The sequence below is a fragment of the Porites lutea genome, chromosome 14 (genome assembly GCF_958299795.1).
Source record: "Porites lutea chromosome 14, jaPorLute2.1, whole genome shotgun sequence".
Lineage (NCBI taxonomy): Eukaryota > Metazoa > Cnidaria > Anthozoa > Scleractinia > Poritidae > Porites > Porites lutea.
In genome coordinates this window covers 14,723,969-14,751,264 of record NC_133214.1, presented here as the reverse complement: position 1 = coordinate 14,751,264, position 27,296 = coordinate 14,723,969, and the positions used below count along the sequence as shown (strand labels likewise).

General features: G+C 38.7%; 2 protein-coding genes across 2 annotated transcripts; one reads left to right on the top strand and one right to left on the bottom strand.

The window, feature by feature from the left end:
* Positions 1-300: 300 nt before the first annotated feature.
* LOC140923977 (uncharacterized) lies at positions 301-19,642 on the bottom strand. Its single transcript, XM_073373989.1, has 17 exons — positions 19,516-19,642; positions 18,231-18,322; positions 16,747-16,934; positions 15,767-15,840; positions 14,690-14,808; positions 13,951-14,015; positions 12,763-12,854; positions 11,854-11,947; positions 11,205-11,267; positions 10,189-10,279; positions 5,972-6,097; positions 5,308-5,437; positions 3,777-3,939; positions 3,001-3,237; positions 2,537-2,669; positions 1,677-1,778; positions 301-717 (listed from the first exon to the last, which is right to left on the bottom strand). Exons 1-17 carry the CDS (start codon positions 19,536-19,538, stop codon positions 419-421), a joined length of 2,091 nt encoding a protein of 696 aa, XP_073230090.1. The 5' UTR covers positions 19,539-19,642; the 3' UTR covers positions 301-418.
* Positions 19,643-19,718: 76 nt separating this feature from the next.
* On the top strand, positions 19,719-26,609 carry LOC140924529 (SUMO-activating enzyme subunit 1-like). The gene is made up of 9 exons (XM_073374548.1): positions 19,719-19,904; positions 21,178-21,349; positions 21,712-21,858; positions 22,238-22,347; positions 22,475-22,586; positions 23,148-23,250; positions 23,946-24,090; positions 25,389-25,458; positions 26,257-26,609. Exons 1-9 carry the CDS (start codon positions 19,792-19,794, stop codon positions 26,341-26,343), a joined length of 1,059 nt encoding a protein of 352 aa, XP_073230649.1. The 5' UTR covers positions 19,719-19,791; the 3' UTR covers positions 26,344-26,609.
* The last annotated feature ends 687 nt before the right edge of the window (positions 26,610-27,296 follow it).

Below are 27,296 nucleotides of genomic sequence, written 5' to 3'. Positions count from 1 at the left end.
GAGTATAGAATGGGCTTCAATAACCGTTTAAGCGCCAATATTCCCGCATGATTTCTGTACATTTTCCTACAGAATTAGTTGAGAGAATACGATAAAAGATCAACGCGTTTTCCCTTCGGTGATAATTTTATTAATTCTCATTACCTCTCTTTCTTGATTACAGACTCCTACCCAGTCACTTCTCTGTATGCACTGTGATTAATGGGAAGGATTAAGTGAGTTCGCCGTGCATCAAACGAAGGAAGGAAGAATTCTCCCTCCTTCCAAAGCGCCTTTGCGCGCGTCAAATTGCCTTCCCTATTCCTTTGCGGGAATTAATAAGTGGCGACTGGGTACGAGTCTGTCTTGATTATGTATTGATGTTGTTAAGAGACTCTTGATGTTGGCCACGCTTGGGACCTGAAGGGTTAACTGAAAGTCATTCTTGGATTCCCTCCTTTGTTCTTTGAAGAAGACAAGAAACAAGCATAAAAGTGTTCTCCTTTTCAAGACCATCCACAGTTGTAAGAGAAACAGCAGGCGCGCTAGTTGTCACCTTCTCAAGGCACACGTGTATGAAGTCCTGTGCCCTCCAATGATCCAGGACATCTTTGACATAAAATATCCTCATGTATATCACATCAGTAATGTCCATGCTGTGTTGTGAGGTGCAGCATTGTAACTCGCTTATAAGTGTCTCCATAACTTCCTCCAAGTTGCATTCACTTGAATCACTTTCTGTAAAGTGCATAAAGGACATTGATTACGAGTACAGGCGTGGGTACTAATGGGGAGGAGGGGTGGGGCTGTGATTTGTACTCTTACACACCACTAGGAAACATGTCAAGCCCATGGAAGCAAGTCTGACCTCTATTCTCACAATTAAGACTTTAAAACCCCCCAAAAAACTTTATGATCATTTTTCAGTTTTTCATGTTTGCTTCTGTTGAACATTAGGATTACAATCCTCCACACACAAAAAAAATGTACACAGCACTGAGTAGTGATGGTGGTCTCCATCTTTACAACAAATAATTAAACAAATTAAACAGCGGAATCTGAAAGTGCACCAGTCAGAGCATTACCATACCCCAAAAACGAAAGGGAATAAAAAATAAACCAAGGATAAAATTGAACCACAACATGTACAGGTATATTTGTCCCTCTCCTGCATCTTCCCTTCCCCCTCCTCTATTTTAAACCCTCATCCTTTCCCTTGAAATCATTTTTTGGACTTGCCCCAACTCCCTGTTAGTTTCAGCGTCAAACATGGAGGGAGAGAACTAGTCTAGCCTGCTAGCAAGCTCTCCTTTTATGGCAAGTGAAGCGAGCCGCGAGAGAACGCGCTGCTCTTGCGGGACTTCTCGCAACTGCCCCAAATAGAGAGCTGGCTCACAGGCTAGAATTAGTCCCAAGAATAGTATCATTGTTCTTACTGCAAAGTACAGCCGCTTTGCAGATGTGAAAAACTGTCTGTTTTGTGATCCTCTAGTCCTGGGTTTAATTTCATGTACCACTGATAAGGAACAATTCTCATTATAATTATGGGTAAGGGTAGAATCAAGCCACAGGACTTTAGTCATGCCTGCGAACCTGAAAAATACAAACTCTCTGTCCTGCAAAAGAATTGTGCAAGTTATGACAAAGCAAAGTTCGTCTCCGAAACAATAGAAATGGAATGTATACAACAAACATACCAACTTTAAGGTTAACAACTAGGCTGTTGCTACAATTTCCCTCGACAGCAAAACTGTGTACACCAACACTGAAAATCTCCCTTGATGTGCATGTGAAATTATCTACGTTAAAGAAAAGCAACTGTCAGGATGTCATCAATTCAATTTTTAACGATATTGCTACTGATCACAGTAGCAGTATACATGTATATACACAGGCTTCTTGGGTCCCAAAGATGACAAACTTCATACATTTCATTCACAACATGGATACTATTGTAACAGATCTAGGGGAGGTGGGATTGAGGGTTTGCAGCCTGCATCCCTAAAAACCCCCAGCCGCCCCCCCCCCCCCCCCACCCCCGCGAACCGAACCCAACCATGATCACTTTTTACAAATACCTAGTCTTATAATTCCTGATTCTACAACATTTATAAAATGACTTAATTGTTGTTTTATAAGAAATTAAACCCCTTCTAAATTTATTAAGAGATTACCAGCTGTTATTGCTGTCATAATAGCAAGTTTAAAATAGTAACTTTATTATTTTAATCTAAGGCACAAAATAGCATTTAAATATGATCTAATGCGCTCAAGAAAGAAACCAGAATGTTCACATCTCTTTCATCAACAATAGGGACACACTTGCCTGCAGCTTGTGTGCCAGTTTTTTCACTACATTTTGATGTAATCTGTGATCTGTAACTGAACAGATGCGTGGCATCATGGAATCTATTTGTTAATTAAACTTTTGTGCACAAACATCAGGTTGGCCTTTACTTATGCAATGACTGTCACAGTAATTTACATTGTTAGCATCATCATCATCATTATTATTATTATTATTATTATTTCGGCACTTAGCACTTTAAAAACATACATGTATGTTGGATATGGTTCTCTTGTGCCACAACATGCCATTCCACCAGGGCTCCTTTTGGTAGAGCAGGGACAATGATGTATGATATTAGTCCCTTGTGGGACTCCAAATCTTGTTCCCCATACTCTGTGGTCTATACAAACAAACTCAGTTAGGGATCAATTTTTTCCCATTACCAATAACCACGCAGGGCTCCAAAAAAAACGCCTGTCCAGTAGTCTAGAACAAGTAGAATTTCTTAATGGTAAGAAACTTTTCATGCTCACTTGCCCAATGGGCAAGCCCTCAGGCAAGTTATCTGGTGAGTATAAAGCAAACTAAGATAAGCATACAACTGACCCTGAAACCCCTCCCCGAAACCAACATTTTGCCGTAAGTGTGAAGTAAGTGTTAACGTTGACTTAGGGCAGGGGTAGGTAGCGGTTTCTCAGAAACGTTAGGGTTAGGGTTAGGCCCTAAAGTACCTTAACTTTTGATGCTTTACACCAAACATTTTTAGCAATGGACACATATGCAGCTGATGTCAAAAAACAAAATCCATGAATGATACTTCTTAGGGATTCCCCAGGAGACATGGCAGATATAACTCTTCCAACATGTTGCAAAGACAGAGGTGCCTCTTTTGATATTCCACCTGACACTATTGTCATAGTTGCAGGCAGCAAGCCAATAGAACCAGAGACAAACAAGGTGTCTCTAACCTACAAGACAAATCAAACAAAACATTATTGCACTGTATACCATCAGTCAATAATCAATAATCATTACAGAAATCAATGGCAACAAGAGTTTAATGCAAAGAAGATCATTACAGCTGTAAAATTCAGGCTTGTGCAGAGTTCCAATGCTTCAACTGTACAGGTTGTCGAAACGCCAGTCACTGTCAACAAAAGTCCTATTCCGGACTACAATGAGGCCCTGCCAGGGTAAATTCTGACAAGCGACATGGCCAAAAAGGTAGCAACAGCACGTAAAATGAAATCGCAACAAGAGACAACCTCCCTCAGCCAAACTGCCAACAATAAGCAACAAGCATTTAAAAACACCGACACGAGATGTTTTAAAATTCAGACGGGCGACATGGGACCCCCCCCCCCCCCTGGCAGGGCCTCTACAATTGCCCAGACGATCACACTCCACCTACTTATCACTCCTGGGTTCAAACCTTTCACAATCCCAATTAAGCTACAGATCCGTAAAAGACCTAAAGTTCTACTCATACAACACACCTTCTTATTACCTTAGTTGCTTGGCTGTAAGGGCCAATATTTGCAGGAGCCCAGTGAGAAATGCTCTGAACATGCATAGCCTCTCGTGATGAAACCTCTCTGTTGCTAGGGCTATAAACAAGACAATCAACCTGCATGGCAATGTCGTCAGGTAGGGTTAGCTGGATGCATGCCCTGTAAAGCAAATGAAGTACAGTCAAACCTGCTTTAACGCCACTCACTTAATATGAACACCTTACTATTACAGACCGTTTGCTTTGTCCTTGGGGAAAGAAACCGCTGCCACCTGGTTAGCTCAGTTGGGAGAGCGCCAGTCTGATGAGTGGGAGGTCGCAAATAACTGAGAAGAAAGCGCTGCCTTTGTAATGACATCTGCAAATGGTTAGACTTTCTGGTCTTCTCGGATAAGGACAAAAAACCGTAGGTCCCGTCTCACAGCACTTTCACTGATTTGTTCTTGTGGGACGTAAAAGAACCCACATCACTATTCGAAAAGAGTAAGGGTCGTTGACCCCAGTGGTGTGGCCAACCTTCACGAGGTTGTGGGATTGGGTAGGGATGGCACCTTGCATGGGACCTGAGTCCCTTTCATGCACATTCCCTCTGAGCAGGCCCGTGTCCAGAAAAGCTGGTAAAATAAAATAAAAAAAGCCCTTACATTTCCTCTAAATTCAATCCGCTTTGTACGGACAACCCCTTTAATACGGACACTTTCTATGGTCGCCTCAGTGTCCGTACCAATGATGTTTGACTGTATAATTTAATAGTCTCCTTGAAACAAAACATCAAGTGTAAGAAAAAATATATATTGAAATATTATATAAGAAACCTGCAAATGTGCCCCACAATATTGTATTAGGAGGAGTTGTATTCCCAATGTCTGAAGTTCAGCCCTGGCCAAACTTTTGGCCATTAATTCAGTAATTATCCATTCAAGTTATAACAAATCAATAATATTTTGCATCCAATCTGTGTGGGCCTTTTGGCTTGCAAAATGTAAATGCTCATACAAATCTCCCACTCACACCTTACATGTATGTATTATAAGGACATTTGGGGCAGTGTTTAATGTCGGGTTTATACAACTGGCCCCAGGAGTACTAACACCCCAACCTTGTTGAGTGGCACATATCTGTATAGCTATTTTCAGGTACCCTTTTGGGGTGGGTGCTACCAAGATGGCAAACAGATGCCTAGCCTAAAAAGACAGCTGACATTTCAAGACATCACCACTGGTTTCCCTGCAAAATGATATCCAAGAAAAACAGAGGAGAAATTCCATACTGATGGTGTGTCACTACCCAGATCTGGGTAGTGCTCCTGATTGGTTGTGCCACATGGGAAAACAGACATTTGCTTCAACCAGTCAGAAGCAGATTTGGGTAGTGGCACATCACCAGTGTGGAATTTCTGCAATATTTGTTCCTCAGAAGCCATTTCATGAGGACACCCGAAATGGATCAGGAAATCTTGGCTGTTTTCTATTTCTGCCATTAAGAATACTTTTAAATACAGATAAATGTTTTCTGTGCTGTGACTTGCCTTGCAGGAGGGTTAACTGTTATAAAGGTTCTGTACACTGAGTTCACTCGAGCAAAGTCATCCATGTTCTTCACAAACACATGAATTATTAATCCATTCTTCAAGCTTGCTTTCAAATTACTTAGTGTCTCTGTGGAAATCAAAATGGACACAAAGTTTCTTGTGGTTCCCTCTGAGTTTTAATATTTTAGAATGTACTAACCAAGTCACTAACTTTAATAATACTGTTATTTTTTGCACTAAAAATAATTATTTGAAAATGGTCCATTCTGCTTCACATGGGGGTTGTGCTTAGGCAAAAGGCTGAATAAAATAAGAGGGCGAGAAAAAGATAATTATATCATGCATATTATTTCAACCCCAAAAGCGATTGTAATATAGAAGGAGGAAAAGTTGAAAAGTGGGGCCATTATTTACACCAAATTATATAATCAGTGAAGTAATTACCATGGCAACAGTATAACCAGCTGAAAACACCCTTAATTTTATTCATACTTTAAGTGAGTTTGGTGTCTTGGATTATTTGTTATTGTTAAATAAGCATGATTACTATAGCAGTGTCATTTGCGAAAGAGTTAGAAAAAGTGATCCATGAAAGTGGTACTGCACACAAATGCTGGAAACTTTTGAAAGACATCTATACACTACTCACTGAGTTACGTACCAGACAAACTCTGTAGGACTGATCTTGTAATATCTTCAATAGATAGTGTTTTCCCTTCGACAGTGCAATGCCCATAAATTCCAGTAACCCAAACATAATCACCACACTTACTGTAAGACAAATGACCTGTCGAGTAAACAGATTAAGCCAAAGAGAGTCGAAGAAAAAACTTACACACTTTCGCTCCCAGTGGTAGCAAAAAAAATAAGAAATTCACTAAAATGTAAATAGTAGCATGTACAAGGTTTGCATAGAGGTTTCATTTGAATGATAACACCATATGATTTTCTCCATAGATATAAAAAACAGATTCTTTATAATGATAAGATCTAGCAGTGAGAAAAATCCAGACATGTGGTTCTTAAAGTCCCAAATTTTTCAACAGAGGTACAAATTAAAACTGGAATTTCCAGGGATGGGGTGGGGGAAAGCAAAAAATCCTCAACAGGGAAATATGGATATTTTCTAGAGTAACACAATAATAAAATTATTACTTTGTTAATACAATTCTTAACACAATAGAACCAAAAATTCGTTGCTCAGTAGTGCTCAGTGGTTACACTATAAAATTTTATCCACAGACTCAAAGATGGAATAATTCTGTACATGTTTTGGAGCAGTTTTGGTTTCTGGGAAACTACCCACCTACCCCTCCCCTAACCCAACATTAACACTTACTTCTCACTTGGGGCAAAATGTTGGCTTATAGTCAGGTCTCTTAGGGTCAGGATCGTTACAGAGTTGACAAAAGCACCAAACTTTGCACAGCGATAGCTTATTGCAGTACCATGAATATTAGAGGGGGTGCCCAATGCAAATATGCCACTGAAGCGTGCTAAACAGGATTTAATTATTGTAAATTTTACCTGCTGGGGTGCCTGTGGTGTTTTGATTGAAAATTGTTATTTAATACCTTAAATCACTCTGAATTCTATTCTCAGGTTGTAAACAACAATTTCACTCGAACATCTGGCATTCCCAGCCATTTTTGCTTATTGATTGTGTAATTAAGTTGATTATTACTGTGCCCTTAAAGCAAGTCCACAGTCCGCCCACATTTTAATAAGTTTTTTCTAAGATGGCCTCGTCTTTGCTTCATAACTTGCAAGTACTCAGCTTCTGGGGTCTCTTCTCCTTTTTTAATGTATTTCAATTAGAGGAGGCCTTATTGTGTGGCTTAAGCCTTATTTATCAAGTATTACTTGTCGTTACATGTCACTTTAAGCTGAAGAAAGCAAACAAAATTTCAGAAAAAAGAAATTGTCAAAGAGTCTGTTGTATCACATATTATCAGGGATTTATGACAGCTATTCATGAAGAGCAAATAACGAAATGACAGAACCCAAAATAGTTCTTTCCTAGGGAGGTAATTAATTTTTCAGCTTAACATAGGCCTGGATGCCTTTCAGTCTCTCTTTATCCAGTTATCTGCTAGACGCAAGTGCATGTTTTGACAGAGAAGCAAGCACCGTGGCACAAATCATATCATTTACAACTTCCGCAGTTTGACTAAGCTTTACAAAGCAAAAACAAACAAAAAAGAATCTGGTCTCATAAACGAAAAAAAGAAACAAGTTAGCCCAAGCTCCAAAAAACAGCACACTTTATCATGAAGCCTCTACATTTGGCACTGAAGCACTCATGTCCAAAAATAATAACAGCTTATCAACTCGTAAAAGTGAGACTCAAGTGGTACAAGATTGACTCAAATGATAAATGGTGAATAGTTTAACTGCTGAAACTGTAGAAAGGGGGCCGGGCTAACTTTTAGGGCCTGTTTACATGAAGGAAGGGGACCCCAGGTAGGAATGGTAACCCACTTAGGTGGGGTAACCCGCCTGTCCATATAATCTCTCATTTTAATTTGATCACGTTTACATGATAGGTGGGGTCACCCTTCAAGGTGGGTAGCCCAGTCTGCCCCACCAGGTACCCCTCTCAGCTGAGGTCAAATTTTGCCACGTCAACGTTTCAAGGTGAGGAAACCCAGGCTAGTCGGGGTCGGATTCGAGATACATCAAATTCGCGCAAAATTCACTTCGGCGCTGGGTGGCTTCACATAATTATTAAAGGTAACAATAGAAAGCCACAACACTGAAGGTTGCAGCAAGAGCAGCAATTGAGCGTAGACGTGGTTTGCCAGCATTTTTCTTGTTTACATGGTTAGCGACCATTCAATAATCTTGAGAAACTGCACCCCAGGATGGCGGGGTTGTAAGATTGCATGTAAAGGAGGGTTATTTTTTTATCCCACCTAAGCAGGTTACCTCACTTACCTGGGGTCCCCCACCTTTATGTTAACAGGCCCTAAGTCTCAGGAACCGTGAAACTGGTAATAAACGGTATACCTAACCCGGGACTAGCTGTGATACTACCGGCCATCTTCAAGAACGTCAGCATAGCAGCCAAAGAAGCCATTATATCGGTGTAAAACGAATATTAGATTGCGGTTGTTTCATGCGTCTTGTTTTGTGACTATTTCTGTGTTCGTTTTTGTCACCATCTCTAAATATCAATCATGTTCAAAACACCCCTACTAACAAAATATTTCGTAAAGCTCTTTAGAATGATATTCAGCAATAAAAACAAGGTGTGACCAGGAGCCGATTTCTAAGCTCCTGGTGTGGCAACATAAGCATAGGTGAATGCAAAGTTTTGCAGTATGTAATCTGTCAAAAATCTGTTTGAGTAGTCAAAGTTGGGGCTGATGGGCTTCTTTATCATGACCACTCCATTATTATAAGGGACCAGGCCATAATTATTGTTGACCCTTGCTTTTTCGGTATTTTAGGGAATTTTCCACAGCATTATTTTGTGAAAAGCTGGTAACTGAATTGCTCTTGAGGAATTCATGATCGTAAGATTTCATAACCACGGGGTATTCGCCTAATTGCATCAAACAAATTACATTCATTTTCATAAATGATGCATCATTGGTTGGCTAAAAGAGGCCTTGTTCCTGTAAATTTCAGCTCTTCTGAAGTTAGTTTGTTTGTAAATTGTAACGCACGCGACGACCTTCCTTTTTTTTGAAAGATCATATAGACGTACCATTAACACTCTGTTCCAAGGGCTCTGAAGTGAATGAGCCGCTTACAGGTGTATAGGCATGCAGGGACCTCATACACTTCTTTTTAAATGCAAATGTGCAAAAAATAAAGAGTGTTAAAAATTCCTGGAGAGGCATGTTTTACAACCTCGTCCCCAGGGCTTAATAAAAAGGTAGAAAAAGGTAAAGTGACCATATTTTACGTCAATAACTCGTGACAGCAATAATAAGTGATAAACTTGAGGTCGACGGTGCGCTCCTTTTACCCCCCTCTCTCCATTAATTCTCCGTTTTAAAGGTATTTAAAACTAGTCAAAGCTACACAGAAAAAAGAGAAGTTGAAATAAGGAGGTGTTGACACCGGGCTCGAACTCGGGACCTCTCGCCCCGAAGGCTGCGCACTAACCAACTGTGCCACCCTTGCTCCTCCTTTTCCCCCTGAGGACGAGGTTGACATTTTTAATCATTATCTCAAGGACAGGGTTACCAACGAAGCAAATTATAATCTAATCTTAGCGGCACAATTACAAAGTGGGCGCGTTATCAGTTACGGTTCATGAGGTCGTTCATGTGGCATGTCAAACTTTACGATTCTATCGTTTAGGATGTGATACATATGAGTTTATGTTATTGTATGACATCTCTGAAAGTTGGCTTTGTGATCTGTTTAAATTGATATGTAATGATATTATCACTGGCAAGTCTTAGCAGTGACACTGATAGCCGCACAGTCCGCACAATGAACATGGCCACACTTACCGTGTGGAGACTGGGCACTAGTCAGTATTATGTACATGTAAAACTATTTTGAATAGTGTAACAACAACTAAACATTACCAAATTAAAAACTTAAAAATTTGCAACAAATGTTTTTTAGCCAAATCAAACAAGAAGAGTACTCACCACAGGACACCCAATATGCTATTATAGGTAAAAGTTAACCCCCCCTTTTATCTGTAATTAGGACCATTTGTAACGGGCACCCCCTCCAGTATTAATCGGTAGGTGCTAAGGAAGCTCTGTGCCAAATTTGACACTTTTGTCACGTCTGTAACGATCCGGCCTATATTTTGCACTAAGAGACCTGACTATTAGGGGAGAGGTAGGTGGGTAGTTTCCCATGTTTCTATAACTGGATTTTAGAGTAAGAGGAACAAATCTCCCTTACCTTTCCCGTGTCCTTTTGATTGTACAGGGATCTTTACCTTCAGCTCTTTTCTGAGAGCTCTAGGAATCTCAGCACCATTTAAATTACCTGTCTTATTAAAGAAAAAAATGTTAGTGTATCCTGACAACTATGTCTTTCCTTTTTGACCCCCACCCCTCCATCAGCTGTAAATTGAATGTCACTGGTAGTCTTTTACACCAGAGCCTAAATAAGCTAAGAAATAATTCAAGACAAGTAAATTTTAAATACTTCAAGTAAAATAAAGCTTCACAAAGAACCGATTAGTTTTTATTTCAGGTTAATTTAAGGCTGTTTTCCCATGCAATATAATTAAGATTGATTGACATGCTTTGCCTTTCTCAAAGCTCAAGAAACCACAAGTTTGCAAAGTCAGTTTTAAGGATGGTTTTCAAGTCCCCTGAAACTTTCCTTGAATGGTTTCAACTTTCTGACTTTAATGGGATGCAAAGTAAGAAAACTTATGATTTTACTTAGGCCTTCACACGCGCATCTTTGGTTAAGCAAAACTGAGCAGCTCTTAAGTCTTACTTGAACAGCTGTGTTTAAAGACTACCAATATCTGTAAAGTGACGAAAGTATAAGTCCTGTACTATAAATATGTTGAAAAATTAATACATGTAACATGAAGAGTCAAAACTGTAATGTTTAGACTCTACATATATGTTGCAGTTAATTTTTTAATTCAGTTAATTTTTATTTTTCCTTTGTTTTGGGTTATATATCGTATATATCTTATATATCCTGGGGTATATATCTCTATATCTCTTGGTGTGATATCTTAATGATTTTACCGACCTAATACATGTAAATGTAAATGTAAATATATTATTGTGCTAATGCAGTTGAAACAAAACACAAAAATTAACTGAAATAAAAAATAAACTACATTGTACAATATTTAAATGTGTGCTCTTTTTTGCAGAATTAAGCTTTCACTTACAATAATAATATTGTGAACATGTTCACACATTCTACTTTTTCTACTCAGAATCTACCTCTATTTCTAACTTGTCAAAATCATCCACATATCTGTGGTCTTGAAGAAATGCTGAGCTGACCTAGAAAAGATAAATTATAGTTACAAAACTCAAAGACTGTACTTTAGCAATGCCCAGTGACTTCCTTTACTTTCGATTGATACAAATATTACTAGTGCTACTGGCGACAAAATTATTATTAGTTTAGACACATCATCTTCCATAACAAACCAAGCCAGCCTTCCCCCACCCACCTCCCCTAAACAAATGCATAATGTACCAACTCTCCCTGATACTGCATTAATTTCCTGATCTACTGTGCCGGTCAGCAAATCTCTCAAGTAAAATTGAATGTTGAGCTCAATTTCTGCCTTTTATTTTGGAATTTGACCTTTTTTTTCCCAAAAATAAAATAACATAAATTGCGATTATACACTGTAGCATCAGTGGTTTCTGTGGCAATTTTTCTGTCTTTCATCACTGACTAGGTTATTTTGTCATTTAAAATACCATGTGGACATATGACCCACTTTGACTAATTTCTAGATTGAACACTTGTCATCATCATGGCTGCTTACGCTCATTAATAACACAACAACATCTTCAACCTACAAAGATTTCTTAAGGAAAGGCTACTTTTGGAAAATATCCGAAATAGGTTAGAAACCTGTTCTTTGTCCTCCAAATGCATTTTCTTGAATTGAAGAAAACCAACAGGAGCAAATGCATCATCAGAGTGAATGACAACTTCACTTTCATCTCTGCAAAAAATATATTATATGCAGTAGTTTTTAAATAATTACACACTTGGATTTTATCCAAAAACTCAATGGGTAGAACCAGCTTAAACAGGAAATTAAACTGTACCACAGGAAGTACTGCTCAGTAGCTTTCATTTGAATGGTCACATTGAAAGATTTCATCCACAGACTCAAAAGTTAGAACCACCTTGTACAGCATGATAAACCTTAACCACAGGAAAGTACTGCTCAGCCGCTTTCACTGGAATGGTCACACTTTTTAGGATTTCATCCACAGACTCAAAAGTTAGAACCACCTTGTACAGCATAATAAACAGTACCACAGGAAAGCACTGCTCAGTAGCTTTCATTTGAATGGTCACATTGAAAGTTTTCATCCACACACACAAAAGCTAGAAGCACCTTGTACAACATGATAAACCTTAACCACTGGAAAGTACTGCTCAGCCGCCTTCATTGGAGATGAAGCAAATGAATATTTTTTACTCAAATATTGTAACATAAGATATGTATTTTTTATCTTGTGTGGAAATAAAGACTATTATTATTATTTATTATTATTATATTATTATTGGAATGGTCACACACTTTAGGATTTCATCCACAGACTCAAAAGTTAGAACCACCTTGTACAGCATAATAAACAGTACCACAGGAAAGTACCGTTCAGTTGCTTTCATTTGAATGATCAGACTATAGCAAATCATCCATGGGCTCAAAAGTTAGGTAAGCAAAGAACTATGATAAAAAAGGTACATATTAACACTAATCTTCTCACTACTTAAATAACTACCTAAGGTATTGGTTACACATACATGATTATTTTCTTCTTGAACAATGGACAGTCTAATGTAAAGGTTTCATATTCTCCTCCTTCACCACAGACATTTGAACCATACTTGCAGTTCTAAAAGACATGCAATAATCATCACTGAAGTTGAGCCTCCTGTACTAACAACCACCTAAAGTGCGTAGATTGTTGTTTTAGTGCTTACAATAGTCATACCACAGGGTATAGACTAGAAAGAAAAGAGTGTAATATGAGTTGGGCCAAGTTGTCACTAAATGCACCTCAAAAACTCTGAGTTGGGTTGTGCATACAGTAAATGCAAATGGTTGCATTCAGGAGGTCAAAACAATGGAAAATTGAAAACCTGTCAACCAAGAAAGTGGTTGAAGTTTCTTTAGGAGCTGGTCATCGTTGAGAGGTACTGAATGACAATGCCTTTTCTGGTAAAATTGCGTTGTCTTGGATAGGGTTAGGTTTGTGGATTGCTGAGAGAGCAGTTTTCCATCAGGGTGTAAAAAAAAATTTTAATTCCAGCTTGTCCCTTGGTCAAGCAGCTCTTGCATTTTACTTGCCCAGGGTCACTTCTTGCTTGTCTTAGTTAATGATTTTGTCAGAGGATGACTTGCTGGGATCCTTGCCCATTGTTCAGGTAAGCTTTTTAAAGCTTACCTGAACAATGGGCAAAACAAGTGACTTGCCAGAAAGAAAATCTACTTGTCCCAGACTACAGGACGAGACTTTTTTCTGAGCCCTGTTTCATGCTAACAACTCTTAGGATCAAAACCGACTAACCAAGACTGAGGTTTGTAATGTGCCAATCACTGACAACCACATTACTACTTGTATTATTATCAGGCCCTCTTAAGGGAGGGCGACATATCTCCCTAGTCTGAGTTTCAAGGCCTGTTGTATTGTTTATTAAGGGGGAAGCCATTTTACTATTGAATTCTTTGTCGCTGTCTCAGTTTTAACAATCTTTCTGTTGTTTATTGCCATTTCAGCTGTCCTATGATGCTGGTTTAAGGCCATGTTTCTTGTCAAAATTTTAAACTAAGAGAGCCTTACATGAAAATAATGGACAGCACCACCTGATGAGGAGCAACAAAAAAAAAAACCAAAGATCGCAACCAGTAGTTACTGTCATGAGACAAATGATAAGACCCCATCACACATGTAAGTTGTTACTACAGTGCTGTTACTGTTTGTATCTTACCAGTTTACACATTAGAGGATACACTTCTGATATGGACAGGCCTAAATGCTTGTGTGGATTAAGATCTTGAAAAGAAAACAGAAATCACAAAAACAGTTTTACTTTGGTATAACTTAACATCTTTCAGAAGATAAGATCCAGTTAACATGTATTAACACAAACAGTGATTGGTTAGGGGCAGCATGGCTGAGTGGCCTCTGCATTGCAACTTGGACTCGCAATCCAGGGTTTGAGTCCCACTCTGGCCACTTGCTGAATTTTTCTCAGTCATTTTGAGTTCAAATCCTTGGCTATACTTGTAAATAGCTAACTGATTGCCTCCTGTCAGATGTGGTTTTAGAGTGGGGTGCCTGTAAACAAGTTGCATAAGCTAAGTGTACTTTCCACTATAAACAAACCCTTAACCTCTTTTTAACTTTTAGAAACAAAATAAAATAATCTTTATCTTTGGTGCTCTGTATAAAAGTTTTTTAGTAAACACATTGACTTTCAATTCACTTTTGTGGGAATATCGTGTAGTCCAGGTTCTACATGTATTAACATTAGTCTTAAAAATGTCTGTTAAAACCTGGGAGTGTCTTATTGGAACAAAAAAGTCATAGTCATATTTTAAGAAGTAAGTTTTTATCCCACCAACTTATACATAAGACCCTATACAAAAAAACTACTGCCAAATAAATAATATTGTGAGATTGTTATTTGTATCAAAATAAGATTAGCAAAAAGTGACTTGATATACCCATTGCAGCAACTTTGACCAAAACAGCTTCAATTCCTGAAGAGATCATTTCACTGAGCAGCTCTTGTTGGTCACGTCTCCAAAGGTAAGCTAATGAAGACAGTCCTAATCTGGAGCAACTGAAAGTAAACGGTGTTTAATTTTAAACCTTGTTGCCCTGACCACAACTCGCCAATCATACACAACCTAAAACCCCACAACGCCATTGATAAAATTGCTTGATGTTGGTCCTATTCACTTTAAACCTTTTTATGACATCAATGACAGGGCTTGAACCCCAGGATGGTAACGTAAAAATTCTTCATAAATTTGGACCTTAAAGACTTTTTAAAGAGAATTTGATAAAGATCAAAGCATTTCCATTTGATGATCATTTAATTTGTCTTACAACATTTTCTCTGGAGTTTTCTCTTAAGTCTCAAGAGTGACCAACATTAATTTTCTCCTTACAATATCATTAAAAATCAAGAGAAAATATTGTAAGACAAATAAAATGATCATCAAATGGAAATGCTTTGATCTTTATCAAATTCTCTTTAAAAAGTCTTTAAGCTCCAAATTTATGAAGAATGTTTATGTGGCCATCAGGGCTTAAAGGGTTAAGGTAAGGATGGGGAAGAAGGGATTGCACAGAGGTGAGAGGACTCGCCTTGGGGTTCAAGTCCTGTCATTGATGTCATACAAAGTATAGTTTGTTGCTGGTTCTTTTTTTGTATGAGGGGTTTTGCTCTGGGTACTCTTTTTTTCCCTCTCCTTAAAAACCAACATGTCCAGATTTCCATTTGATCTGGCATGTGTCTTTACTTGGTTGGGGATACTTATATAGTTAGAGGGCCATTGGTTTACCACTGCTTGGAACTATCAAGTTTCACCTTTCAAAATAATGAGTTTGGTTTGGTTTATGCCTTGAATTAATTTGCCTCTTCATACGAAAAATGTAGAAACAATTTTATCAAGGCAGATGAAAAAGAAGATCTTTAGGGAAGGAGCTTAGTTCTTGCATGGACTTAAGAGAGCTGAAAGCTTATATGTTATATACAGATAATGTTAATTACATGTATGTGATTCACAGCTTACACATTCTCTACTCTGACTCTTTGGTAATCAGACAAAATTGCTCCAGCTGACACTGCATCAAAAGCAATATCCTCCTATAAAATGAAACAAAAGAAAGAAAACAAAACCCCGATTTCTAATTAGTCCACCATTTAGAAGTTGAACGAAGTGAAGGGCTGCTACAATGCACACACAAATCTGCCATGAAGATGTAAGACATAATAGTTGTGACGCTGCACCAGAAAGGGTGACACATTTTCTGCTTTTGCATTTAACTCTTACTAAGCTAGATTAACCTATAAGTCCACCTTAGTAACAACAATTTTTGCCAGCTCTGAATATCTTACATTAGTTTTTCCCCCAACCCTGCAGCTCTCTATCAGCCGGTATCATTTGGATAAAAATTAATACTAGAAAGAAATCTGATGAATGCATCCTGCACTTGGAAGTTTGATTTACAACAAGACAGCATTATGCACCTATCAATGTTGGTCTGGAGGGAGTGAGGGGAGGGGGGTGGGAGCAGGTAAAGGCTGGAGATTTGACAAAGGAAGTTGGCCCATGGTGGAGACTTTTGAATTTCATCTGTTTGGATTAGAAGCTGACAAAGACCTGGTTACTAGTTGGTTAACAGTTGCATTACCAGGGAGATTGGCAACCAAAGATGGTGGCTGGGATATGTGGGTATTTTTTATACTCATGTGCAAGATGACAGCTGAGGAGAACGTGACATGGTGTCTATTTTTCTCCTCTCCATTCTTATTTAAATGAATACATCCATACGGCCCTGGGGTAGGGCATTTGACCCAATAATTGCTCCGAGTTCAAATCCCTGGCCTTTGCCTGGCCTTCCACCCTCCACATTAACATTGATAGGTGCATCATATTAAGTAACAACACTGTAGTTTCATAAATCCCAGGGACTAGCTGCTAAGTAAGAATCATTCTTTTGTAACTAAACAAGGAGATAGGAAATTAAAACACACACTAGTACACCATACTTTTATTCTCTTGAGAAGTTTGTAGAGGTCTTCAACTTCATCTTGGTCTGTTTCAGTGTACACTTTGCCTTGAGCTACTGACGATCCATGGATCAAGCCACGATACAAGGGTAGATCCATAGCTTGTGCATACAAGTCGATAGCATTGTGCCCCACTGTCTGGTACATGAAGCTATCAAGCTCATCAGCTGTCATCGTAAAAATCAAAAAGGAAATAATGAAAATCATTGAATAAATTGCAAGAGGTGTGTTAACAGAATTTAAGAAGGATGCTTAGGAAGGATAACTAGGTAAAAAAAGAGTATTTAACCATTTCTGCCCAGGGCTGAGTTATGGTGAGATGATTAATTGAAATTCCAACTTTTAAATCTGTTGACGACATCCTATGACGTTACCATTCAAATGAAACCTGTTCAGCAGTACTTTCACATGGTACTATTCATTTAGTATGAAGTTCTAACTTTTGAGTCTGTGGATGAAATCCTATGATGTTACAATTCAAATGAAACCGCTTTGGCAGTACTTTCACATTTAGTATGTAGTTCTAACTTTTGAGTCTGTTGATGAAATCCTGTGATGTTACCATTCAAATGAAACCTCTTCAGCAGTACTTTCACATGGTGCTATTTATTTAGTACGTAGTTCTAACTTTTGAGTCTGTGAACGAAATCCTGTGATGTTACCATTCGAATGAAACCTCTTCAGTAGTACTTTCACATGGTACTATTTATTTAGTACACAGTTCTAACTTTTGAGTCTGTTGACAACATCCTATGATGTTACCATTCAAATAAAACCTCTTTGGCAGAACTTTTGCACAGTATTATTTACTGGTTAGGATTTTACAAAAGGAAATTTGAATGTTTTTTGGCCACTATTTGGAGATAAAGCATTAAGACAATTCAAGGAAGCTGACTAAAGCTTATCCTGGATGACTGTGTTGTGATTCACATTTAGCCTTGGTTCAATGTTTTGCCTTTGTTTTTCCATATTGGAAATTAGTTTGCTGATGTGTTCAAAACACAGGAAAATAGCATTCTAACCATGGAAAATCGGGCCACAACATACACCTGAAAGACTTGAGTGAGGATCTCATGGCATCAATACCAATATTGGAAACTAAAAACTAATTAAAAAAGCACCAGCTAATTATTTACTTTCTTAACAACCACAGGCCACTTAACCATTTAAAAAGAAAAGTCCAGTACAGTAACCCCAGAGGCCAGCAAACTGACTGATAACTGGGCTCTACTTTTCAGATGATGCAGATTTAGCAAAGACTATGTGATGACTGTGACAATGGAAGGCGCAGATCTGAACCAGCTTGACCAAGAATGGCACAATGGCAAATCAAGCACTGAAAGTCGCATTCAGTCTTTTCTGCACGCTTTTCCATAATTGAAGTTGTGTTGCCTTTGCTAAATCTACCTATTTTTCAAATAATGCAACGGTACAGCCAATCACATTGATGAAAATATCTCTACCTCCATTACTAGGCTTGAGATTTGCCAGTGCAACAATTACATGACCATGTTTCACACACTGCATCATGTTGTAACAACTGTCCTTTCCACCGCTAAAACAACAGAACAAAAAAGGGCAGTCACAACAGAGTAATTTCAGAATAGTATACAGCAGTATATAGTGGGTAAAATCCAGTGTAAGTAAGACCAGAATCTGTCTCCTATGAATAACAAAAATATTATCATTATCATCATAAAAAACACCTTTTCTAACTTCAGCACTCCTTACTCCCTCTGGATATCTTCTTGCAACCCTTACAACTCTGATATTGGGGGAAGGAACATTAATATTGCAGAGTCTGAAAAACACCATTTTCAGTCTACAGAGTTACAGTGTCTTGAGCCTTCATGCAACTGGTTATAGCTTGTGGGGAAAAACAGGGGGGTGGGAGCCTGGGTTAGGGGTTAGGGTTTGGGGAAAATAAGGGACAAGAGGGGTCTGGGAGGTGGGAGACAGAGGAAAGAACAGGAGGTGGCAGGCAAAAGTGGGTTGGAAGTAGGAGAAAAAGGGGGAAAGTACACAAAAATACTTAATATTTTGCCATCAAAAAAGGGGAAGGAAAGGGAATAAATAAAGAAAAAAGGGGCAGGGCAGGGCAGGGATGGAAGGTACATCAGGTACATATTAAGAGGTTTGGATCCCCTGGAGCCTCTGTTCCCCCATAGCTCGTTCATGGAGAAAATAACCTGTTCATACTGTCACTTCTTGATAATTTGTCGTCACTAGGGACAGTGGAGCTGGGAGAGGCTGGAGGCTTTTTCTGGAGAAATACCCAGGATCATTTTATGTATCTGGGTAACTGACCACCTACCCCTCCCCTAAACCAACATTAACACTTACTTCTCACTTAGGGCAAAATGAGGGCTTAGGGGAGGGGTAGGTGGTCAGTTACCCAGACATGTATAATGATCCAATAAACACTTACTAGGAAGAGATTCTCCTCAGCTTCACTACTTCAAGTCATAAGTCAGCACCAAACCCGATTCCCCCCCCCCCCCCCCCACCTCAACCCGTCCCTCTGATAATGCTTCACTGTTCCTGTATGCGTCAACCAAATCAAACCATTTGCTTACAAAACGAGAACTATGCACAACTGGGATTGGCTGGCGTACGCATTAGGTGTAAGAGGCAATTTCGTTGAAAGCGAGCGTTCGCATGTGGGGGTGAGCAACTGAGCTCATGAGTCGGGTGCCTTTTTAACTACAATTTACATTTACATCCACAAACTATTGCATGTAGGATTACCTGATCAAAGCAACGACCCTCATAGCTGCAGGGATAGAAAATGTTCTTCCACTGTCTCGAATATAACAGAAATATGTTGATATTTCAACTTCGCGAACCACTGGAAGGCGCCATTTTGAAAGAATGCGGGCACACACTCAGCGGATATTCACAATCTGCATGTGCGCCAAACGCACGTGAAATGCTCCAATGCGCAGGTTTATTTTCCCGGCATCTTCCCGCCATATTTGAATAACGGAGATTTCAAGATTTATTTATTTGTTTATTCATCAAAAAATGGTTGAAAATCCGAGGGTAACCGATGAACAAAATGGGGCAGTGATAACTGAAGATGAAGCGGCGTTGTATGACCGACAGATCCGACTCTGGGGACTTGATGCTCAAAAAAGGTTAGAAATATCGAACGTGTTTTCGTGTCGTCAAGATTCATTTAAGCTTATATTCGAGAGCTTTTGTACTGTATGCTATTGAAAATTTCGTGTAAAATTATGTTATTTCCATGCTTAATATAAATATAAACATATTGATTTGATCGTTTACCTATTTGTGTTGTTTTGTGTTTTGTGTATTTCGTGTTTTGAAGACTAGACCCTTTTATGAGCGTAATGACCGGAAGTATACATGAGATTCTATACCCAAAGGGTTAAGCCCCAGTCTTTATAGTATGTGATGTCAATCCGCAAGTGCTGCGGATACGTTTCCACGTGACTGAACAACTGCCCATATCTCCAACATGCAGCACAAACTAATGCAGCTGTAGAATTCACCAATTTGCTACCCTTTGTGGGGTCGCATAGAGAAAGGGGCAGAAATGCTTTGATCAGTGTGAGATTCTGAGAAATTGCCACATACCCCTACCCCAACCCAACATTTTGTCCTAATGGAGGGGGTAGGTGGGAGGTTTCCCAGAATATTATACTACTCCAAGTACTCATCATAAATCTAAAGGAGACCAACCTGGGTGTGGTACTGCATAATCAGCTGCGTAAAAGACAGTTTTGAGTACTTTCTTCCATTTTTTCTTCCTTTCCTTCCTTTACACATAGCCTAAGCAATAACTGCTTACATAAAAATGTTGGTATTTTGTCCTGCGCAGCACAAGTGATACCAGAATAGTATAAGTATGGTAGAATTTACACCCCTAAACAAGACAATGAACCTCCCTCTTTCTCCTTGGAATTTCCTTCCCGGAACAGGGTGACATGTTTGTAGCCTTACAATGTACTGTAACTATGCATGGACTTCATTCATACTATATTCCAGGCAAAAACAGTTAGTACTATAACTAATAGATGTGGGGTTGGAGAGCGTAGGCATTATTAAATCTGTGTGGAGTCTAGCCACAAATCAGTTCAGTCACATTGGCCGTTTTCACACTAGAGACAGATTATCCATCCGTCTGAGACGGATAACCCTCTTCAAAATCCTCAAAATTTTTCGGAAAAACAGATGGATAAAGTCAGGTGGATTGTCCATCTAAAATTAAGACCGTTCCATTTTCAAATTAAGATGTATAATCTTTCTGATGTGAATTATCCAATGGATAACCAAACCCATCTCAGACAGACAATCCATCTCTAGTGTGAATTTGGCCATGAATTGGGTTTTGGCTGATGGACGTTTTATTACTATTTGTAAATATGATCAAACTTTTTCTTTTAGACTACGAGCATCCCGTGTTTTGCTGGTTGGTATTAAAGGACTAGGTGCTGAAATCTGTAAAAATCTTGTGCTTTCCGGTGTGAAGTCTGTTACAATCGTTGATCCCGACCCTGTGAATGAAGAAGATTTTGTGTCACAGTTTCTAGTACAGCGGCAGGACTTGGGAAAAAATGTGAGTGTTTTGAGTCCAGGTTTTACGTTCTTTTCCTTTTAAAGATATTGTAGTTTTGTAAACATTTGGATCAGTTTGTGTCTAATGTTTATGTTGTGGTTCAATTTTAGTTTTGGTTTAAATTTTATTTTCCTTTGTTTTAGACTCATTATCATACATTACCATACCCCAAAGCGAAGGGAAACAAAATTTGAACCAAGGATAAAATTGAACCACAACATCTTTGTTACAGGTCATAATTAAATTTGCGTGAAAAGTTTTTAACCTTAGTTGATTCTTGAGAATCAACCAAGGTTAAGAAAATTTCACCTGAATTTAATTATGACATGTAACATCTGCACCTGTTTGCTGTCTGTTGGTAGCGTGCCGAGTCTTCACTCCAGCGTGCCCAGCAGTTGAATCCAATGGTTGAAGTAACTGCTGATGTTGAGGGTATCTCTAACAAAGATGACAGTTTCTTTCAGCAGTTTGACTTGGTTGTGGCAACAAACTGCTCTGCAGATCATTTGGTAATATAATTCATCATGTTAAGTAAATACTGACCTACTTTGTGATTGTAATTATAATAATTATCTTTAGAAAACATCCTAGTCTTGTGGTCTGCCTTTTTGAATAGGGAGCTTACAGAACCACAATGGTGGTGGCTGCAAAAGACATCACTTCAAAAGTGCCTTAGTGGTCAGCAAAAATATTACTGACATAAAATGACGACCTTTATCTTTTTGGGGCTTTTCCTCTAGACTCAAAGCAATACCTTTATTGATATTATGAGGAAGGCAATCAGAAGAGCCTTTTTGCCCAAGAGACCACAGGCTGTAGGCAGGGTCTAAGTTAGCTGCAATGTGCCTGAGGAAGATGGTGCTTACATTGTGTATATTTTTTTCCTAGATTCACATTAATGAAGTGTGTCATGCAAATGGAGTCAAATTCTTTGCAGCTGATGTTTTTGGCTTCTATGGATTCATGTTTGCTGATCTTGGAAAACACAAATATGTTGAGTATGTTTTAAGATAATTATATCAAAATCATTGGCACATGCTTTTTGTTCCACACGATACCTCCTATCTCTCTACCTCTTCAGAGGCAACATGATAAAATTTACAATTGAAATGTTGTTGTTATCAGGGAAAAGCCCAAGGTCATTAAGGCAGCCGAAAAGAAAAATACCAGATCAGATGGAGAACCAGAGGCCAAAAGGCAGAAAATTGATGTGAATGAAACCACTGTGGTACAAGAGGTAATAATACATACTGCAGCAAATTACAACAATTTCTGAATTGCCCATAACTGACTGATGGGACAGTCACTGTTAAAAAACTAGCCTGTGAAGAGTCTACCAATTGCAAAAATGAAAATCTCAAGCCGAGCATGACATGGGAGAGAAAAAAGGCAGGGGAGCCTGTAGACTTTGTTTCAATGCCACCCATCCGTTATTCCAGATTCGTGCATGATTGGTCAGATCGCTGACTGTTGACAAGACATTAGTGAGTGATGAATAATACCTGCGTGCGTGTGAATGTTATTAAAGCCGATGCATTCCAGCATAAAAAACATCATAATTTGACAGCTGGTCTAATTACCTTATAATGACATTTCACATAAAAATGTGTTACAGGATAATTGCAAGTGGGCGGATTGATGGCATCAAAACGATTAATTCTACAGGCTCCCAAATCTTTTTTTTCTCCCAGGCCATTATTAGGCCACTATTGTCTTTTTCACCCTGTTCAACTTGGGAGCCTGTTCGCAGGTTATAGTATTATTACTATTTAGTTATTCTGATTGCTGTTTTCATTAGTTTGCAGAGTTCTTCAGATTAAAAGCTGCTCTGACAGCAAAACTGGATAACAAACCTGCAAAGATTTTAAAAAGATTACCCTCTGTATATTTTATAGTAAAAGGTTAGTACAGTTTAAATTGAACATTTTTAAAGTCCACTTTTTGCACTTCATTAGGAACTGCTGATTCAAAAGTTACATGTAGAAGCACCTTGCACAGCCCAATCATAAATGGTACCTCACAATCAGGGATGTACCAAGCAGTAGCTTTCATCTGAATGGTTACAGTTAGGATTTCATGCAAACCCCCTTGGACAGTGAAGGTGTTTATAGCACAATATTGAATAAGGATTGGTCTCCCAGGCAGGAGGGCATGGAGTGAAACCCAGGCTGGAGCAACACCTGTGCGCTGTCCACAAAAATGCACATTTTTTAAACAACTTTTTTTTTTGCAGGAGTCAGCCTTCTGTCCAAGCGCAACCACTGAAACGACTCACCAAAAAGGGGGTCTAAGAGAATAGTACCACCAATGACAACATACATGTGTACATACAACCCAAGGTCAGGCTATTTGCTGGGTGCTGGAAACATTTCTCGCTCTGAACTTGGATGCGAATTCACTCGGACTTCAGATAAGAAATCCATATGCAGGTCACACAGTTCATCCACAACTCTGGACTTTTCTATCACTAACTTATTTCTGACCTAGTAACGGTTTCAGCACCTGGTAAAATAATAGCCTGACTTCTGGCTCTAAGAGTGTTGTGGTCTCTTTTCACTCAATTCCTTTTCTTATCTATATACATGGTGCTTTGCAGTTATATTATGCTTTCAACGCCAGTATGGCCGGCTTCCACAGACTAACAAAAATCCTAAGGAAAAGGAACATTTATTAGTGCTCAGAGATGAAGTCATGAAGGAGCTGAACCTCGACCAAACACTTCTTCCAGATGAATTTGCTAGGTAAGCAAACAAAACTTATAAACATAAATTTGAGCAATGATAAATCAATTGACTCCTGAGATACAGATATATGGATGAGCTTAAGAATACTAAGTGTGAAAGAATCATGAACATGTCTCCAGGGGAAACTGTAACTTTTTGTCTTTTTTTCTAAATTCTAAACATAAAAGCATTTGTTTGTAGCTCAGGGTTACCTTCTATTGTTATAATAATAGTCATTCCCTTTATCATTGTGGCATATCATAGAAAAACTGTAGTCACCAAAATTGTTGTTTACACAGTTCTCCCATTCTATATTGAGTTTGCTTACAAAAGTAGATTATTGAACCTTTATGACTGCTATTCTCCATTAACCCATTCGCTCCTGGAGATTTTGCCGAAAAACGTGTTTTGAAGCTAGTTGAGTGGTTTTCTGGTCACTGTCATGCTATAAAGAGCTAAAACTTACCCCAAACCGGTTTACAGGTCGTACACTTCATGGCCTTCTGATCCAGATGCAAAATATCAGCTTGCGAAGTTCGGGCATGCACAGAAAGCAAAATTTCGACATAGTTTTTGGGTTTAAAAGTGACACAGCAGTCTTGACTTTTACTTTTCGCTTTCTCTCCTCCCCTCTTTTTTCGCTTTTCTTGCCTCATTTTTTTTTCTCTTGCTGGGCATTTAGTAGGCTTCATTTTGGTGGGAATAGTTTTTAGGAAAGCTTTTAGGATCTTAGGATTAGGTCAAAGGAAAGGCAGGTGGGCAATGGAACAAGATTTCCATGGAGATTTTCAGGTCAATGTTACCTGGTTTTTTGCCTGTTTCTCCGGTGTCCTTGGCTGAATTGTGCTCATTCTGGTATGGTTTGAAAGATCTCTTCACTCTGCACAAGTTAGCGGAAAAAGTTGTCCTTGACCGTAAAAACTGATGACGTCACAAAGGGTAGAAAGGACGTGGATCCGCACGGGCGGTTACGGGCGGTTCAGGGGCGAATGGGTTAAGTAGGTTTGTATTTTCCCAGGTTTTTTGGCTCGATATGTCAAGTTTTCTGCGAGAGATTAGGGTGGTATTGTCAAGCAGAATAACAACTGTATGCTAGGTTTCCTTAGCATAGTGACAGCCAAGTAATAAATGTGATAAAGCGATTAACATACTCATTTTCATTAAAAAAAAAACTTTGCCCATAAAAATGTACCTTCAAACATTTCTCTTGACAGGCTTCATTTTTAAAAATGTCTCTCCAGTATTGTTTTCATTAAAAAATGAGGGGATTGTTAAGTGGCGAATTTACAACTTGGTAATTTATTTGAATTTAATAGCCATTGTACAGCACAAGTGAGTCCAGTGTGTGCTATTGTTGGCGGCGTTGTGGGACAAGAAGTTGTGAAGGTATAAAGATAATAATTTTTAATGAGGTTCTGCTTTAATGTTTTGGTTTAAGGCGACAGCCGACATTTTGCCAGGCCACGACTGGTTCCCCCTTTAAGTGACATCTGAGAAATGACCATAGAAATTCCATACTGATGACATGTCACCACCCATGTCTGGGTAGCACTTCTGATTGGTTAAGGCAAATTTCCCATGCGGCACAACCAATCAGAAGCACTACCAAGATCTGGGTAGTGACAGATCATCAGTATGGAATTTCTTCACTTGTTTCTCAGACATCATTTCACAGGGAAACCAGTAGTGGCATCACGAAATGTCAGCTGTTTTCTCAATTGAGCTAATAATGAAAGAAGGAATTAAAATTAAAAGGAATATCAATAAGACAGCTAATTTTGACCCTTTCACCTTGAGACCAAGATATGTTGAGATGATTTGTCGCCAAATTCTATGGTGTTACCATTCAAATAAAACTCTTTGGCAAAACTTTTCCATTGTGCTACTTCTTTGGATTTTACTAAAAGGAATTTCCAATTTTTGTGAATTATTTAATTTGAGCTTTCATTGAAATTAAAACGAATGTTGTTGAAAATGCCAAATCATAAGACAGAGAGTAAAATCAAACTGCTCTAACCACACACCTTACAAGACCTTGTCGGATGCCTTTATCAATCTTACTGTAAGTGGAGCCATTTTCTAGTTTCGTTTGTAGCAAACACCCTTAGTGTTAGTAATGTTAAAAACATATAGTATGATTTTTGTTTGTTTGTTTGTTTTCTGAAATTGTGTCAATTTTTGTAGGCAGTCTCTGGAAAAGATGCTCCATTAAATAACTTCTTCTTCTACGATGGTTTAGAGGGGCATGGAAGTGTAGAGTGCTTCAAGTGATGTTTTCAGAAACTGTTGTATAGTGTCCAGAACATTTAAGTATGGAGATACCGAGAGCCATTCTACTACAAACAGTGAAGTTTAAATTTAACATTCAGTGGCTGTAAGTGAACATTATGAGTACTGAGGTGATCACTGCTGAAGTACTTCAGTGAATAACTTGCATCTGGGATAATAGACATCAAAATAATACTATTCAAGTTGCTTCCCAAAGGCCACTGTATACGGTAGCATTTTGATGCATGCATGCAGCCTAATAGGTTCAATAACCTGTACAGTAATCTTACACAGTGAACTGGGGCCCATTTCTCGAAAGTCACGGTAACTTTACAGACCCGAAATCAAATATTCAAATCGAAATATAAAGAATAAGAGCGTGGGTCCTGGCTAGCAAACTACTCCATTTTGTTTCATTAACTGACAGTTTTATCGTGTTAGATGCAAAACTATTGAAACCTCGATCTTTAATGTAAACGGAGACAGCTTACCGGGCCCGTTAATTATCGGGACTTTCGAGAAACAGGCCCCTGGACAACGAATGAGGCCCTCTTGGGAGGCGGGGGGATGTCTGTCCCTGGGCTTAATTTCATATACGGTCATTTCGTGTTTTAAGGAGTAGACCATGTCCTGGCATGTCAGTATTAACCCATTTTTATATCATTTGTCACTATTTCATCTAGTTTTATGTCACTATTTCAAGGCCATGTTGCTTGTCGGAATTTTACCTAACAGAGCCTAATGAGTGAAACTAGTCAGTAGATTTTAAGATTTATCAATAAATCAACTTTATTTAAAAACGGTAAATGGTTCAGCAAGCTGGTTTTCAGACATGCCGTGTGATAATCATCAAGGTTTGAATTACACAATGCTATTTGTATAAGCTTTGAAAATAGGGAGTTTTGGTAGCATGATTTATTATTTTTGGAGCCAAACGAAACGACATTTCCATCTTC